Genomic DNA, 16,746 nt, shown 5'->3' on the forward strand with positions numbered 1-16,746 from the left:
AAGGGTTTCGGAAGTAAGGAAGGGCATAGATGCTCGGGAAAGAGCATTGAGTCTGGGGGTTGAGCGATTCCTTGGGGGGCTTGGCTTTCCAGTAGGGGTCGATGTAACTGGGAGTTGAGGGACTCCATGAGATGAGGCAGGGAGTGGTAACGCTGTGAATGTGGGATACCAAGAAGGTGTGGCAGGGTCCAGGAACTCAGTTCTACCTTTTCTTCCTTATTCTCAATGGTTGTTTGGTTTGTGTAGAGGATGGAGTAGGGACCATCTTATTTTTGAAGTACAAGGAACGCTGGGGTATCATCTTGACCTCCAAGATGGGAACTTACTCGTATGGAAAAGGAAATATAGAATGGCTACATGACTTGCCCAAGATCCATGGCCGGTTGAGTGACAAGGCTGAAGTTAGATCCCAAGTTGTCTGATTCCAAGTTTGCCGTTATTTATATCACTCCTACCTTTCTAGAGCTATTTGTGATTCTTTTTTTTTTTTGGTCATTATCTTCTTGGACAACCTTATTCTTTTCCAAAAGTCAAGTTTTCTGTTGACATAAAGATAGGAAAATGGGCAGAGTATAGGGTTCAATTAGACCTGTTCCACCTATTTTGAAAATGCCTTAAGTTCGTTCAAATACTGTTGTCTTCGTTCTTCTGGTAGCTAAATATACTCAAGATAATTTAAAAATAGTGGGGATCTAGGTTTATTTTATTTTTGGAGATGGATTCTTATGTTCTGCCATTATGTCTCTTTTGTCCTAGGTTTTACTTCATCGACTTGCAAGTTTTCATCGAGTTTGGAGTTTTCCACCAAATGAAAATACAGGAAAGGAAGTGACCTGCCTAGCTTGGAGACCAGATGGCAAACGTAATGATCGTGTTATAAAAAATACGTTTTTATTATTCGCAGAGTATTCTTTAAAGAAAGCTTAACATTGAAAGAATTTACTATTCTCATTATATACTAGAATTTTGAATACCAGTTTGGGAAATTAGTTCTTAAGAATGTTTTAAACTGTTTTATTAGAACTTAAATTAATTCTACCATCTTGTTTCTCCAAAATAAAATCTGACTTCTTGGTGAAGGTAACTCTAAAATGAAATTTGGTAGAATATACAAAATACTTTGGTTTTATTCTCTTCGTTGTCTTGTCCTGCACAATTTGGCCCAAACTTCACCTACCGCTTCCTGGTCAGTTCAGTGCCATCATGGCTCTTTCCCCCCCAAAATGTTTCTTAGCCTTAAATGGATGGCTCATCAATATTCTCTCTGCATGTATGCTTGCCTCACCTGAAGGACTGTCACCTCTGACTTCATTGATTCTATTTCTGTATGATTTTTTTCCTCCAGGTGTCCTTTATTTTGTAGTTTGTTATATTGTAGCTGGCAGTGGCTCTGCGGACGGAACCCTTCTCTCCCATGTGTTGTGTTTACAATGACAGTTGTTATTTAAACTGTTGTACACATACAGTCAGTACAGTAAAATGCTGTAAATCATAGCCTAAAGTTCATTGGTAATCATTGGTGCTTTAAGAAAAAAAACGGAACTGTTTTTGTAAACTCTTTTGTACCCTTCATTAATTTTTTTCTAGCTAAATATAAATATGTAAAAATGCCCTGAAAGCCCATTACTTACAGACAACTATTTTTATCTGTACTCATTAGCTCAGCTGTTGTTTTATTTTATTTATTTATTTATTTTTATTTTTTATTTTATTTTATTTTTTTAATTAAATCTTTATTGTTCAGATTATTACATTTGTTCCTCTTTTTTCCACCCCATAACTCCCCTCCTCCCAGTTCCCGCCCCACCTTCCGCCCTCACTCCCCACCCACTGTCCTCATCCATAGGTGCACGATTTTTGTCCAGTCTCTTCCCGCATCTCCCACACCCCTTTTCCCCCCAAGAATGGTCAGTCCATTCCCTTTCTATGTCCCTGATTCTATTATAATCACTGGTTCATTCTATTCATCAGATTATTTATTCACTTGATTCTTAGATTCACTTGTTGATACATGCATATTTGTTGTTCATAATTTGTATCTTTACCTTTTTCTTCTTCCTCTTCTTAAAGGATACCTTTCAGCATTTCATATAATCCTGGTTTGGTGGTGATGAACTCCTTTAGCTTTTCCTTATCTGTGAAGCTCTTTATCTGACCTTCAATTCTGAATGATAGCTTTGCTGGATAAAGTAATCTTGGTTGTAGGTTCTTGGTATTCATCACTTTGAATATTTCTTGCCACTCCCTTCTGGCCTGCAAAGTTTCTGTTGAGAAATCAGCTGACAGTCGTATGGGTATTCCCTTGTAGGTAACTGAGTTTCTTTCTCTTGCTGTTTTTAAGATTCTCTCTTTGTCTTTTGCTCTTGGCATTTTAATTATGATGTGTCTTGGTGTGGTCCTCTTTGGATTCCTTTTGTTTGGGGTTCTCCGCGCTTCATGGACCTGTAAGTCCATTTCTTTCACCAGGTGGGGGAAGTTTTCTGTCATTATTTCTTCAAATAGGTTTTCAATATCTTGCTCTCTCTCATCTTCTGGCACCCCTATAATTCTGATGTTGGTACGCTTGAAGCTGTCCCAGAGGCTCCTTACACTATCCTCGCATTTTTGGATTCTTTTTTCATTTCTCTTTTCCGGTTGGGTGTTTTTTGCTTCCTTGCATTTCAAATCATTGACTTGATTCTTGCGCTCCTCTGGTCTGCTGTCGGGAGTCTGTATAATATTCGTTATTTCAGTCCGTGTATGCTTAATTTCTAGTTGGTTCCCCAATATAACATCGAGGGTCTCATTAGTTTTCTTGTAGATCTCATTAAGTTTATCGGCGGCTTCTAAACAGTTCTTGAGAGACCTTAAAAGTGTGGTTCTGAACTCTATATCTTCCATTGACAGTTTTGTCCTGTTTCTTTGTCTCCGCATTTTGTTATGCTTCCTTGGTGCGCCAACTAGTGGTCTTTGTGCGCAGTCTTATAGTTAAACCTTGATTGTTGGAGCTAATACCAGGGAGGGTTTGACCTCCAGGCCAAGTGGCTATGAGAATCAGCAGTGTCTGCAGTGAGAGAACTTCTGTCCTCTAGGGAGGTGCTAATCTAGCCTTTGCCTGAGGCTATCCGGCAAATGCCTCTGTGCAGGGCTTGGGCGGGGCGGGTCGCACAGGATCAACAGGGTGGGCTGGAGAGAGCAGTTATGGCGGCTCTCAGTCCTGTCCCCAGGGGCTCTGCCGCTCTGAGTCCCAGCACCCGCTGCAAACCTCGGAGAGAAAGCTGCACTCGCTCTGACCGAAGCCAGACAGTCCCGCTTCTCCCGTTTGAGTCTGGGTCCCTAAAGACTCGCCTGTATCTGGAGCTCAGAGTCTGCGACTCCCTCCCGATTGAAAACGCCAACCTCGCCCTCCGCCGCCAGCCCGCTCCGCGCACTCCGCACCTCAGAATTTGACTTCAGCACTGCGCCTCCTCTGAGTGCCCGTATGCGTTTCTCTTTCCTCCTAGTTGTAGGACTTCCACTCAGCCAGCGTTCCTGTGGTTCTGGGTGATGTCCCTTCCGTTTTTTAGTTTCACTTTTGAAGTAGTTGTTCAAGGCAGCAAACTCCAGCGTTAACCTATGCCGCCATCTTGGTTCTCCTGATTTATTTATTTTTTTTTAAAGTAGCCCTCCAGCGTGGCTCAGTGATTGAGTGAGCATTGACCTATGAACCAGGAGGTCAAGGTTCAATTCCCGGTCAGGGCATATACCCAGGTTGTGGACTCAATCCCTAGTGGGGGGCATGCAGGAGGCAGCCAATCAGTGATTCTCTCTCCTCATTGATGTTTCTCTCTCTCCCTCTCCCTTCCTCTCTGAAATCAATAAAAATATATATATTTTAAAAATACATATAAAATTAGAGGACTTTTGTAAGTAACATCTTGATATCTTGGAGTATTCATCCAAAAATGCCAAGATCTGAAAAATGAATTATGAAAGCCAGTGTGTTAAAAAGTATTTAAGTAGATGATATTTTTATCATTAAAAAAGTCTTGTGTTTTTAGGTATTGGTTATTTCAAGATTGCTTTAAATCATTTTAAAGAGGAGGATACTGGGATTGCCTCACATCTAGCCTAGTTGTATGTGTTGGTATACAGTGAAATCCATAGCCCACTATTCACAGATTCTTAAATTTGATAAGTTAGGAAGATGCCAATGACTTAGGTAGAGAAAGTGTACTTGATAATTCAGTCGCAGTGATGGCTTTGTTTTCCATTAGGGGTTAGAAACAAAAATGGGGAACAAAATGCTTTCCAAGAACTAAGCAGATGGAAGGAATTGCTTCTTGCCTTTTAGGCATGTTTACGGGACCAGTATGTCTTGGTGATACAATATTATTGATTGTTAGTCTGTTGAGACCTGGTTTGTATTTTCTGCTTGGCTGCTGGGTTCCAGTTTAGAGGCTTTGATGTGCAAGATGCTAAGTACAGTTCACGAGGAAGAAGTAGATTATTCATGAAAGTTTGAGCATTTGAAAGTAAGCTTAGATAACAGCTTAACTATATGCAAAGCTGTAATTTAGGTTTTAAAATATTATTTAAAGAAAGGATTTTTTAAGTTTACTGATTTCTGTGATCACAATGTATTTAAAACTAGAGGCCCATTGTATGAAATTTGTGCAAAAGTAGGCCTTCCTTTCCCTGACTTCCCTCTGTTACCTGGGACCTGGGCTTCCCTTGCAGCCCTGGCTTTGTCCGGAAGGACATTGGTCTAATTAGCATATTAACGCTTTTATTATTATAGACTAGAGGCCCAGTGCTCACATCATGCACTGGGGTGGGGTCTCGTAGCCCAGCCTGTGCCTTCTCGCAGTCTGGGATCCCTCGGGGGAGCGGGCCTAAGCCAGCAGGTGGACATCTCCCAAGGGGTCCTTAGTGCTGCGGCAGGCAGGGGAGCCTCCTGCCACTACCGCTGCATTGCCAGCCTGTGAGCTGGGTTTCTGGCTGAGCAGCGCTGCCCCTGTGGGAGTGCACTGACCACGAGGGGGCAGTTCCTGCATTGAACGTCTGCCCCCTGGTGGTCAGTGTGCATCATAGCGACTGGTCGTTCCATCATTCAGTTGATTTGCATATTAGGGTTTTATTATATAGGATAATAAAACTGGGCAGGATGTGAAATACCCATGTATTTTTCTTGAATGTTACACTAATTTTTTCTGATGATACCTTTTTCTGTTAGTTTTGGCCTTTGCTCTTGCTGACACCAAGAAAATTGTTTTGTGTGATGTGGAAAAACCTGAAAGCTTGCACTCCTTTTCTGTGGAGGCCCCAGTTTCTTGTATGCATTGGATGGAGGTGACGGCAGAAAGCAGGTAAAGTAATTCAAAAAGAAAGAAAATAAAAACCCCAGTAGTCACAATAGGATGGAATTCGTGAAATTTTCATTTTTTAAAATGGGTACTTAGGGATATCTGTATGTTAAGTATGTGTGTACATTGAATTTAACTTTTGTATTTTTAAGTTTATCAAGATAAACATTCTTTTATGCTTTGTTAGATTTTTTTTTCCTTCTAAAAAAAATCTGGTTCTTTACGGAGCAGGAATGTTTGAATGTCCAAGCTTTTTCTTTTTAGTTATTTTTGTAGTTTGCATTACTGCTCTATATTTTCGAGTAATAGCAATTAAAATGGCTGGTTCGCACATTGAGGTTCTGTTTTGCTTTTCACTATTTATTTTGTCGAAAGCTTTGTTTTTTTTTGTGCCTTAGTAAATAGTCTCAGAGTATGAAAAGTGCTGAATGGAGCATTCTGTTTGATGTTACACGGCTTCTTTCTGTGTCCATGGCCCCCAGTAATTTCCTTATTTTATGGAAATAATTTTGTCTTAATCTCTGTAGTCAGTAATAACCAGTAAAAATGGCCTAAAGGATCAGTGGGTTTAGGGAATACTGAAAATAAAAGCTTTTTTGAGTAAATGTGATAATTTTCTTTCCATTAGCGTTTCCTTTCTAATTAAGTTTTAAATTAATATCAAATTAATTTGTAAAATCTGAATGTTAATTGACAGCTTTCCTAAGGGAGACTTGTAAAGAATTGGATACCAAGGATCTAGCCTGGAGTTTGAAATTCAATGTAGATAAAACAGAGTGATTAATCTGTCATCAGATAATCAAGAGTGACTAAGGGTCATGTGGGTTTGCAGAAGGTTAGAGGAGCAGAGTATACTATGTAAGTTCTACACCAGACTAGTTAGCTGCTAAGTGTATTTCTAACACACTTTCTACAAATAGTTTAGATATGTTTTCTGGAGATTCCAGGGTCTCTTGGGATACCTAGTTTGTGTTAAAGTGGGGAAAAATTCTTCCCAAGTCACCACTTTTTTTTTTTTACCTTCTCATTTATTTCCAACCTTACTTGGGGTAGAATTGAGGGGGAAAGGGAGGTAAAAAAGACTGTTTCAAAATGCATCGTGTCGTCTTATATACCTGCTGGGTTGTCAAAGTTCCAAATGTAAATAAGCCATAGGACTCATAATTAAATGCTAAAATAATTGTAGTGTTCTTTAAAAGTACTCTCCTATTCAGGTCTAGTGACGGTTCTTAGATGAGAGTTAAGGAATCATTCATCTCAGTCAGTATCTAATACTAACCACGTATGAGTGTATTTTATATGCTGAGATAATTGTTTTTTAATATTTGTTCCACTAAATGTAAAGTGGCCAGACTGATTTTTTTTGCAGAAATAAACCCTTTTGTAAATGAAGAATTTCCTACGGATTTTCTGCTCTCCTGCTTCTTGTTTGTGATTGTTATGACTTTTTTACAATGGTAAAAATATGTGTGGCATTTATTTACTTGGTAACGTATAATGTATAAATGTATAACGCATAATGTATCAAACTGGGTATTTTAAAAAACTAGTATATTTTTAAATGGAAAGAGAAGTAAAATCTTTTATAATACTTGTTTTTCTGTTTTTTAGTGTTCTAACATCCTTTTATAATGCTGAAGATGAATCAAATCTTCTCTTACCTAAATTACCTACATTGCCAAAAAAGTAAGTATCAGAGTTTAATTTCATTGGAATTAATCTTACAGATTTCTGTCGACTTTTAACACTGTGACAATTATCTCATTTGTTTTAAAAAATATATTTCTAGTAAGAGTATTTTTTACCCCAATCTCTGTTTTTCTCTAGCTATAGCAACACCTCAAAAATATTTAGGTAAGGCATGACTTTTTTGTTTTCAAGTAAGAGAATCTTTTTATTATCTGAAGGATATAGTTGAAAAAATAACCCAATTGTTTTTATATTCTAGTGAAGAAAATTCTGATGAAATTATTAAGCTTTTGGGAGATGTCAGGTAAATTTTGCACATATCTTAAATAACAAGTCTAATTTATTAAAGTTGACATTTGGTATTTGAGGCAGTTTTCAGCGTTTCAAGGGCAATTCCTTTATTTGTGATTATTTTATTGCTGACAAATACCTCTGAACAATATACAGACATTAATATGTATTGTTTACTTGTTTTTATTGTGTGGTCTTTGATTGTGACAAGCTTAACAATATTATAATGTACCTTTGTTTCTTTCAATAAGAAGCAAGAGAGGATTGAGGTACTAGAGTTTCTAAAATTTAAATTTAAATATTTAAGTTCTTTAAGCTTGTTCAGTATCATAGCATGAGAGCCATGATAAAACTGATGGCACTTTGTATTAGCTGGAAAAAGGATTGTTTTGTTACTGAGAGTATACAAATGTAATCATCAAAATAATTGATGCTTATTTTACTGTAAACTGATGTTTTTTAGGCTAGAAAAAAATTGATGTTCTTTTGAAATAATGCAATGAGGCTGATGTGATTGAATATTGAGTATTAGTGAATTTGTTTCATGTTTCATTTCCCCCACAGGGGAGCTTTAGCGTGCAGATTGTATGAGAGCAGGAACAATTTATATCTTGGTTTAAGAACTGCATCTTCCCTGTTGTCCTCAGCTTGTTGCATTATTTTTAATTAGGCTTAATATTCTTGTCCTTGGAGGAAGCTCTGGTTTTATTGAACTTTATGCTTATGGAATGTTCAAAATTGCCCGAGTCACAGGGGTAAGTTTTCCTTTAATTTTTTCTATAATGTTTATCTTAGAATATAGCAGCTAACTGATTTACGAAAAAGAATAAAACACAAAATTACTTGTTCTTAAATGTTAATAGGACACTCCCCTAAGTTCAAAATAGTGTTATGATGTCTGTGAAGATATGGAACTATTGGTGGCATTAATCAAGTTTTTCTTTTTAACAGAAAGGTTGATAGGACACGCTTGATTGTGACTTAATGTTGTTCTAGCCTTGTGGTGGTTAAGAGCTCCAATTTGTGATAGGAATGTGATGCAAGTTGTCAGAAGCTCAGTACTGAGTCTCCATGGTGCCATGGTGGCTAAGTCTCCGTCTTCCCCGTAGCTTTTCCCCCCTTCGTAACTTAATCATCTTCTTGAAAATATTGTAGACCCTGTCGAATATGTTGGTTCTCCAACACTAAATTTGGGGACCCTTGATAACGGTATGCGAGTGTCCATGTGTTGTGTCCTTCCTCGTCCTTGCATCTAGGTGGATGCATACCTTCCTTGGCTGGCTACACAGGCGTGGCAGGAGCCAGGCAGCGTGCTTCTGCTGTTTAGACCTCTGTGAATGTTTGCCTTCTGTCTTGTAAGCAGTGCAGTCTAACAGTAATACTAAGTATGCTGGGGGATTTGACTGTCTTACAGATTGTTGGTACTTGTCTTGCATTGTGTTTATCAAGTGATTTGAAATCATTATCCGTAGTCACAGAGGTCTCTGCCACTGGTGTTTCAGAAGTTTCATACTTTCAGGTGAGTATTGAAACCTGACAGCAGAGAGTAAATCTGTTTTTAAAAGATTTTATAGGTTTTTATAGTTCATATCATCCGAATGGCTCTTAAAACAAAAAGCAAACAATTGACTTGGGGCTTCTAAATCTTACGTGTGGAATCTATATACTAGTATACAAAAGCCTAAGCAACCTGCCGACCGGCCAGTAGCTATAACATGCACTGACCACCAGGGGGCAGATGCTCAGTGCAGGAGCTGCCAAGCTGTGTGACTTGGTAGCTGTGGTTCTCAGGTGGTGCACCCGGAACCAGAGAGGAGGGAGCCTGATTCCAGGGTGTGTCACCTGAGAACCGTCCTCTCGCAATCTGGGACCTCTTGGGGGATGTCGGAGAGCCAGTTTTGGCCTGATCCCTGCAAACCAGGCCGAGGGACCCCACGCACTGGGCCTCTAGTAGTAGTATAAAAACCTATGTAGAGGGGATTGCTAACCAAGGGACAGTGAGCAATGCACACTTAAACACGGCAGAGTAGAAAATCCTAAACTTTGCCCCGGCTGCTGTGGCTCAGTTGGTTGAGCATCATCCCATGCACTGAGGCCACTGGTTCAGTTCCTGGTATGATTCCCATTAGGGGCACATGTCCAGGTTGTGGGCTCGATCCCCAGTAAGGGGTGTGCAGGAGGCAGCCAATTGATGTTTCTCTCTCTCCCCCTCCCCCTTTCTCTCACTTTAAAATTAATAAAAACATTTAGAAACAAAGAAAATCCTAAGGTTTTGTTCTGATACTCTTAAAATTTTGGGGCTCAAAAGGAGAATTCTGACATAGTCTTTCTGATGATACAGAGTTAGATCTTGACTCTTCTGAATTATAGGATTTTGTTTTTTGAACTGGGAGGTACTGCTTTATTTTTTATTTATTTTTATTTTTATTTTTATTTTTTTAAAATATATTTTATTGATTTTTTTACAGAGAGGAAAGGAGAGGGATAGAGAGTTAGAAACATCAATGAGAGAGAAACATCGATCAGCTGCCTCCTGCACTCCCCCCACTGGGGATGTGCCCGCAACCAAGGTACATGCCCTTGACCGGAATCAAACCTGGGACCCTTCAGTCCACAGGCCAACGCTCTATCCACTGAGCCAAACCAGCTAGGGCCTGCTTTATTTTTTAAAAAGTTTTTTTTACATGAGGTATAATTGGCATATAACATTAGTTTCAGGCGTACAACATAATAATTTGGTATTTATGCACACTGCGAAATGATCACCACAATAAGTCTGGTTATCATCCATTATATATACAACGTTATACAAATATATATGTATTTTTCTTGTAATGCTATGCATTAAGTCCCCATGATTTATTCATTTTGTAACTGGAAGTTTGTACCAGGGAAGGACTGATTTATCTTTTTTAAAAGAAGTAAGTGTGAAAAAGGTAAAGGGATTAAGAAGTACAAATTGGCCATCAAAAATAGTCATGGGGATGTAAAGTACAACATAGTGAATATAGTCAATCATATTGTGGTAACTCTGCATGATGTCAGGTGGGTACTAGACTTATTGGGTAATTACTTCGTAAGTTATGTAAATATGTAAGTAGCCCTAGCTGGTTTGGCTCTGTGGATAGAGCATTGGCTTTGGACTGAAGGGTCCCGGGTTCGATTTCGGTCAAGGGCACATGCCAGGGTTGTTTGCTCAATCTCCAGTAGGAGTTGTGCAGGAGGCAGCCGATCAATGATTCTCTCATCATTATTTCTATTTCTCTCTCCCTCTCCCTTTCTCTCCGAAATCAATACAAATATATTTAAATAAATAAATAAATATGTAATCACTATGCTATATATCTGAAACTAATGTAATATTGAAGTCAGTGTAATTAAAAAATACTTAAAAGGTTTTTAAAATTTTTTTTTAAATAAGTGCATCTAATTGTGACTCACTTTATTATTTTGATTTTGCAGCTTGAAACCAATCTATTGTACTCTTTCTTACCTGAAGTAACTCGGATGGCCAGAAAGTTTACTCACATTTCAGCTCTTTTGCAGGTATTTATTTATAGCTTGTTTTATGTGAATATCCTATCTAATAAAAGAGAAACATGGTAATTGGCGTACGACCGCTACCCTTCCCATTGGCTAATCAGGGCAATATGCAAATTAACTGCCAGCCAAGATGGTGGCCGGCAGCCAGGCAGCTTGAAACTAACATGAGGCTTGCTTGCTTCAGTGACGGAGGACTCCATCGTTCCCCGCCTGCGCTGCAAGCCTCTGAGCTGCAACTCTAAGCAACTATGTAACAAATACAGAAGCTAAACAAAACCCCAGAAACCTGCTTTAGTCCGCCGGGCTTCAGCCAGCAGGATCGTAACATTGTAAGCAAAGGCCAGAAACCTACTTTCAGCAGCGGAGGCCTAAGAGCTGGAGCCAAGCCTCAGAGCTAAAACTGGCCCAGAATAAAAAAAAAAAGTAAAAAAGGAGCGGTTGGGAGCTTCAGTCACCCCCAGCCTGAAAACAGCCCTCAGCCCCTCACCCAGACTGGCCAGGCACCCCAGTGGGGACTCCCACCCTGAAGGGTGTGTGTCCAGCTGCAAACAGCCATCATCCCCTCACCCAGGCTGTCCAGGCACCCCAGTGGGGACCCCCACCCTGATCCAGGACACCCTTCAGGGCAAACCAGCCAGCACCCACCCGTGCACCAGGCCTCTACCCTATATAGTAAAAGGGTAATATGCCTCCCAGCACCGGGATCAGCGGAGCCGCGAGGCCTCCCGGCACCGGGATCAGCGTGACGGGGCAGCGCCCAAACCCCCTGATCGCCCTGCAGCTCTGTGTGTGACGGGGGGCGAGGCCACAACCTCCCTATCCACCCTACTCTGTTCGTGACAGGGGAAGGCGCCCCAACCCCCTGATCAGCCCTGCTCTGTGCCTGATAGGGGAGAGCTCCCCAACCCCCTGATCGCCCTGCGGCTCTGTGTGTGACAGGGTGCGGCGCCCCAACCCCCGCCCCCCACAGGCCCTGCTCTGTGTGTGACGGGGTAGAGACGTAACCTCCCCATTGGCCCTGCCCTGAGTGTGAGAGTGGCGGTGCCCCAACCCCCTGATCAGCCCTGCTCTGTGGGTGATAGAGGGCGGCGCCCCAACCCCCTGATGGGCCCTGCTCTGTGCGTGACAGGGGGCAGTGCCCCAACCCCCTGATTGGCCCTGCTCTGTGAGTGACGGGGTGGCGCCGCAACCTCCCCATCGACCCTGCCTTGAGTGTGACGGGACGGTGCCCAACCCCCCAATCGGCCCTACCCTGAGCGCGACTGAGGGTGGCATCACAACCTCCCGATCGCCCTGCTCTGTGCATGACAGGGGGCGGCGCCCCAACTCCCCAATCAGCCCTGCTCTGAGCCCGACCAGGGGCTGCACCTAGGGATTGGGCCTGCCCTCTGCCACCCGGGAGCAGGCCTAAGCCAGCAGGTCGTTATCTCCCAAGGGGTCCCAGACTGTGAGAGGGCACAGGCTGGGCTGAGGGGCCCCCATCCCCCCCGAGTGCACAGATTTTTGTGCACCGGGCCTCTAGTTTATTATAAGTTTCTAATGTTCTATAAATAACAAACTTGAAAATTTTATTTTGTAAAGCTAACTATCTGTAATAGAGGTATCTAGTCTGATAGATAATCTTACAATGTCAATTAAAGCAAGAAAAAGAAATGTAATAGAAAATCTCCCATCCATCTCTATTTCTCCAAAAAAAAGAGGAAAAAGTAGTTTAAATCATTTTAAATATTCCCAGAAATAAAATAATATCTTGGAATTTTTAAAGTTTTATTGTAAAGAAAGTATTATGGAAAACAGTCATCTTATCAGTTAGCTTTGGTACTTAATAAATAGCCCCTGATTCTGTAGGTTGGTGTCTTAGTCGACAGTTCAGTCTGGGCTCAGATGGGAGGTTCTGTTGATCAGGACCAGGTTTAGCTAATTTCGGCTGGGCTTGGTCTTGCATTGGGTAGTCAGCTGGCTGATCTAGGTGTCTCTGAGCTGTGCTGGTTTGTCTATGCTTCACCTTCTCATCTCACAGCGGGCTAGCCAGGCTTGTCCATGAAATAGTGGCAGAAGCAGGGGTGTCAAGAATGCAAGAGGTGTACAAAGCCTTTTAAGGCCTTAGATCCACAGTGTCACTTCTGCTTTGTGTTGATCACAGCAAAGTACAAGGCCAGATTTAAGGGCTAGAGACATCCACTCTGTCTGGATAGAGGGGCGACGTGGAATTGTAGCCTTTTTTTTTTTTTTTTTTTTTTCCAGTCTCCCACACTCACTAATTGACTTGATGTCGAAGATTTCGGGAGATCAAAATCTTTTTAAAGATCCTGTTTGAAAATTGAATAGCTGACCAAACCAGCATTTTGACAGTTTGTGTATGTAAGACATACATGTCAAAAGCTGGAGGACGTTTGTTTTATCATATAAAAACTTAATGTAGGAATGTTTGATAGTAAAGTGATTACCAAATGTTAGCTACAGTCTTTTTCTCTGGCTTAACTGAGTTAAAAGTGATTGAAAGTAAACTCTGGATTTCTTTGAGACAATAGACAGGAAGAAGCACACATTATTTAGTTAGCATATTGAGTTAAATACTTTTTACCATACTGACATTTTCTTCTTTTTGTGAATAGTATGTGAATTTGTCACTAACATGTATGTGTGAAGCCTGGGAAGAAATACTGATGCAGATGGATTCTCGTCTCACCAAGTTTGTGCAGGTAATGCGCCTGAGCCTCCCACAGAGTGAAGAATGCTTGGTGTCCTTATTCACGTTACAAGGTGCATGAGAAAGATCGGTCTGATTTGAAAAAGGCTAAGATCAGGTTTTCTTTCACATGTCTTGGTTTAACCTCAGGCTATTTTCTCAAAGAGAAAGGACTGTCTTCCCATTGGCATAGCTTAGGTGGGGACAGGATGGTGAAGTGGGCCAGGTGGGGCTTGGGGAATAAGGACAGCTGTTGGAAGAGCTGATTGGCTGTTTCCCAGTAACTGACAGGTACATAATCCATTTGAGGGAAGGTTGAGGAAAAGGAAGGGAGTTATGCTCCTGTAATTTTGAATACATATGCTTATAATTTAAAACCTTTGTATAATTTTATCCATTTCGATTAGGAAAAGAACACAACCACATCAGTGCAAGATGAATTCATGCACTTGCTGTTGTGGGGGAAAGCTAGGTAATAAACTCATGTTTGGTACTTCTGCTTTTTCTTCCTTTTTAAAGTAATTTTTTATTTCAAAAAATATTCATTGTAAAAATATTTTAAAATTGTGGCACACAAGAACAAAAGATAGTATATATCTTTTTCTAGGCTTTTCTATGGACATGTACATTTTTATGTAAATGTGATCATTTTGTATGTGTATAATATATATTACATATGTATTTTTAAATGTATAAAAATTTAATAATTTTTATATAGCGAAATTAGTTTTTTTCTTAAATAGTTTTGCCTTAGCATTATTCTTAAAAAGACTTTTCCCATCTGATGAGTATTCAAAGATTGATTTGTGTTTTCTTCTGCATTTTTTTATGGTTTATCTTTTATTTCATTTACATGTCCCAGATGTGATTTATTTGTTTATACGTATGAATATTATACATTCTCCTCACTGCGTTGAAATGCCACTTTAGCATAGAGTACCTCCTCATATACGCTTCAGTCCGTTTCTGGACTTGATTGTTTCCTTTTACCAGTACAACAGACGCTTGATTGTTGCTGGGCTGTTTCTTTTTGTTTAAAAATCTTGTTTATTATTTTAAATTTAAAAGGTTTAAGACTTAAAAACACTTTCTTTTTCATTGTAGTGCTGAACTTCAGACCCTCTTAATGAACCAGTTAACAGTGAAGGTGTGTGTGGTTAAAGTGCCCTAGTGTTTCAGTGGCTATGAACACAGTCTTAATTTTTTTTTTTTTTAGAATGGCATATCATATCTTGCTTGCATATTAAATATATTTTCTTCTCTTAATTAGGGCTTAAAAAAGCTTGGCCAGTCTATAGAGTCCTCATATTCCAGTATACAAAAATTGGTTATAAGTCACTTACAGAGGTATGAAGGTTTTGTAGAATTTTTTGGTATTGTATTTGCATGTACTGGGTGTTGGTCTTCTTTCTGTCTTCTTTCTCATCATCATCTGTCATTCTTTTTTTGAGCCCTTTCTAGTGAAAATTACTGCATTGGTATTTGAGGTAAATCTTGGAGTACCCAAGATATAAGAAATCAGTCCTGTAATTCTGCTTTATGAACTTGTTTTCCAACATCTTTTCACCGGGGTAGGCCCCGGCTGGGCTGTTTCCTCAGCCAACAATGAGGCATATTTTGAAAAGGGCATTTACCCCTTTTTGAGCAGTGAATTGAAGTATGTTTGTGTATCATTTTTAAATTTACACAGCATGTTATGTACTTTGGCATTTAATACCTTGGAAAGGTGTTGATTAGATTACCCTCGTTTTACATAAGAAGAAACAAATTCTTCTTATTTCATGACCAGAATGGTCATGGCTGATCCAGCATTACCAAGTGTCGGAGCTGGACTTTCTCCCCGATCTCCGAGTCCCTGCTGCTGCTCTCTACAGCCTCTCAGCAAATCAGTGGACAGGTGGATGCATGTGCTCAGTGTTTGACTTAAAATTTGATAAACCCCTTTATGCGGAGTCCCCTAATCCTTCATCACCTTTCCCTTGGATCCCTGCAAGTACCCTTTGGACTGGTCTTCTCCAGTCCACACTGTGCCCCTCAAACGTATCCCCGTGGTGGGTCTGAATATTTAGGAATGTTCAAGCAAGGTAAACGTTCAAGGAACATGGGCCTGATCATGTTACTCCTGCTTAAAAACTCCCAGTGCCTTCTCATTCCCAAGGCCTTCGCACACCTGCCTCTGCTGCACCCACACTGATGGCCTCAAACTTGACGTTTTTTTCTCCTCCCTAATGCTTTCATGCATCACTTTCTGGAACATTCCAGCCTGCTCTTCACTTGGCACTCTTTAGCTCTTAGCTCAACTATCACTTGTTCAGAGAGGCCCACCCTTATCCCCCAGGTCAGATTAGTTTCTTCTGTTACACTGCACCGTGTACATTTCCTTCAAGGCATTTATGTGGTTGGAATGATGGAATGTCTGATTGTGTGGCAGTCGCCATCTTCCCCATTAGACTGTCGGTGCCACGGGGACCTTTTCGCTTTCTTCGCCATTATGTTCCCACAGAGTCTAGCACAGTGCCTGTCCTAAATCAGGTTGGAGCTTAATAAATGCTTGCTGAATGTTAAATACAGAGCTGTTGAAGGAACAAGACGATCATAGGACTGTCTTAAAAGTGCCAGGAGTAACTGTGGAACAGGATTTGATTTTCTTGCAAAATTTAATCATCTTGGTCATGTTCTCATCTCGGCAGTTGATGACCAGATGATTCTGCTACAGTTTTTAGCAATAATTTTGAGAAATAATTATTTCTCTTAGAAAAAAAATTTAAGTTACTTCCAGTTTTTATTACTGAATATTCAGGAACGTTCAAGCTAGGTAGTAACTGCCTGCCACCTTGCTGACGGCAACGATGCTAATTTATTTCTGCTCCGTTTAGCGGCTCGGAGTCTTTATTGTACCATCTGAGTGAACTGAAAGGAATGGCTTCGTGGAAGCAAAAATATGAACCTCTTGGATTAGATGCTGCGGGCATTGAAGGTAGTAATTTCATTTCCCAACAGAGTGCATTAAACACACTTTACTTACCTGACAAATGATATGTATTTATTTCCTTTTAGATGCTATTACTGCCGTGGGCTCTTTCATACTCAAGGCAAATGAACTTCTGCAGTAAGTATTGGGGATACCTTGCATCACTGACCTCACACTGTTTCCCCTTTCGCTTACAAATAAGAACCTGGCAAATTGTCGTGATTTTCTTAAAACCAGTT

The 16,746-nt window shown here is 40.4% G+C and overlaps 1 protein-coding gene across 5 annotated transcripts in view; it reads left to right on the forward strand.

The window, feature by feature from the left end:
* Positions 1 to 16,746, forward strand: part of ANAPC4 (anaphase promoting complex subunit 4) — a 34,551-nt gene that overhangs the window by 2,526 nt on the left and 15,279 nt on the right. For 4 of the 5 annotated variants that reach the window (XM_036330477.1, XM_036330487.1, XM_036330505.1 and 1 more), the window contains 14 exons: positions 757 to 862; positions 5,195 to 5,327; positions 6,936 to 7,010; positions 7,152 to 7,178; positions 7,273 to 7,317; positions 7,975 to 8,059; positions 8,719 to 8,823; positions 10,767 to 10,850; positions 13,463 to 13,549; positions 13,944 to 14,008; positions 14,641 to 14,683; positions 14,807 to 14,883; positions 16,413 to 16,513; positions 16,594 to 16,645. In XM_036330477.1, coding sequence (XP_036186370.1) covers positions 757 to 862; positions 5,195 to 5,327; positions 6,936 to 7,010; positions 7,152 to 7,178; positions 7,273 to 7,317; positions 7,975 to 8,059; positions 8,719 to 8,823; positions 10,767 to 10,850; positions 13,463 to 13,549; positions 13,944 to 14,008; positions 14,641 to 14,683; positions 14,807 to 14,883; positions 16,413 to 16,513; positions 16,594 to 16,645 — 1,085 coding nt within the window. The remainder of the gene's footprint in view (positions 1 to 756; positions 863 to 5,194; positions 5,328 to 6,935; positions 7,011 to 7,151; positions 7,179 to 7,272; positions 7,318 to 7,974; positions 8,060 to 8,718; positions 8,824 to 10,766; positions 10,851 to 13,462; positions 13,550 to 13,943; positions 14,009 to 14,640; positions 14,684 to 14,806; positions 14,884 to 16,412; positions 16,514 to 16,593; positions 16,646 to 16,746) is intronic. The other variant, XM_036330496.1, reaches the window with a different exon arrangement.

Source organism: Myotis myotis, unplaced genomic scaffold (assembly GCF_014108235.1).
Source record: "Myotis myotis isolate mMyoMyo1 unplaced genomic scaffold, mMyoMyo1.p scaffold_m19_p_1, whole genome shotgun sequence".
Lineage (NCBI taxonomy): Eukaryota > Metazoa > Chordata > Mammalia > Chiroptera > Vespertilionidae > Myotis > Myotis myotis.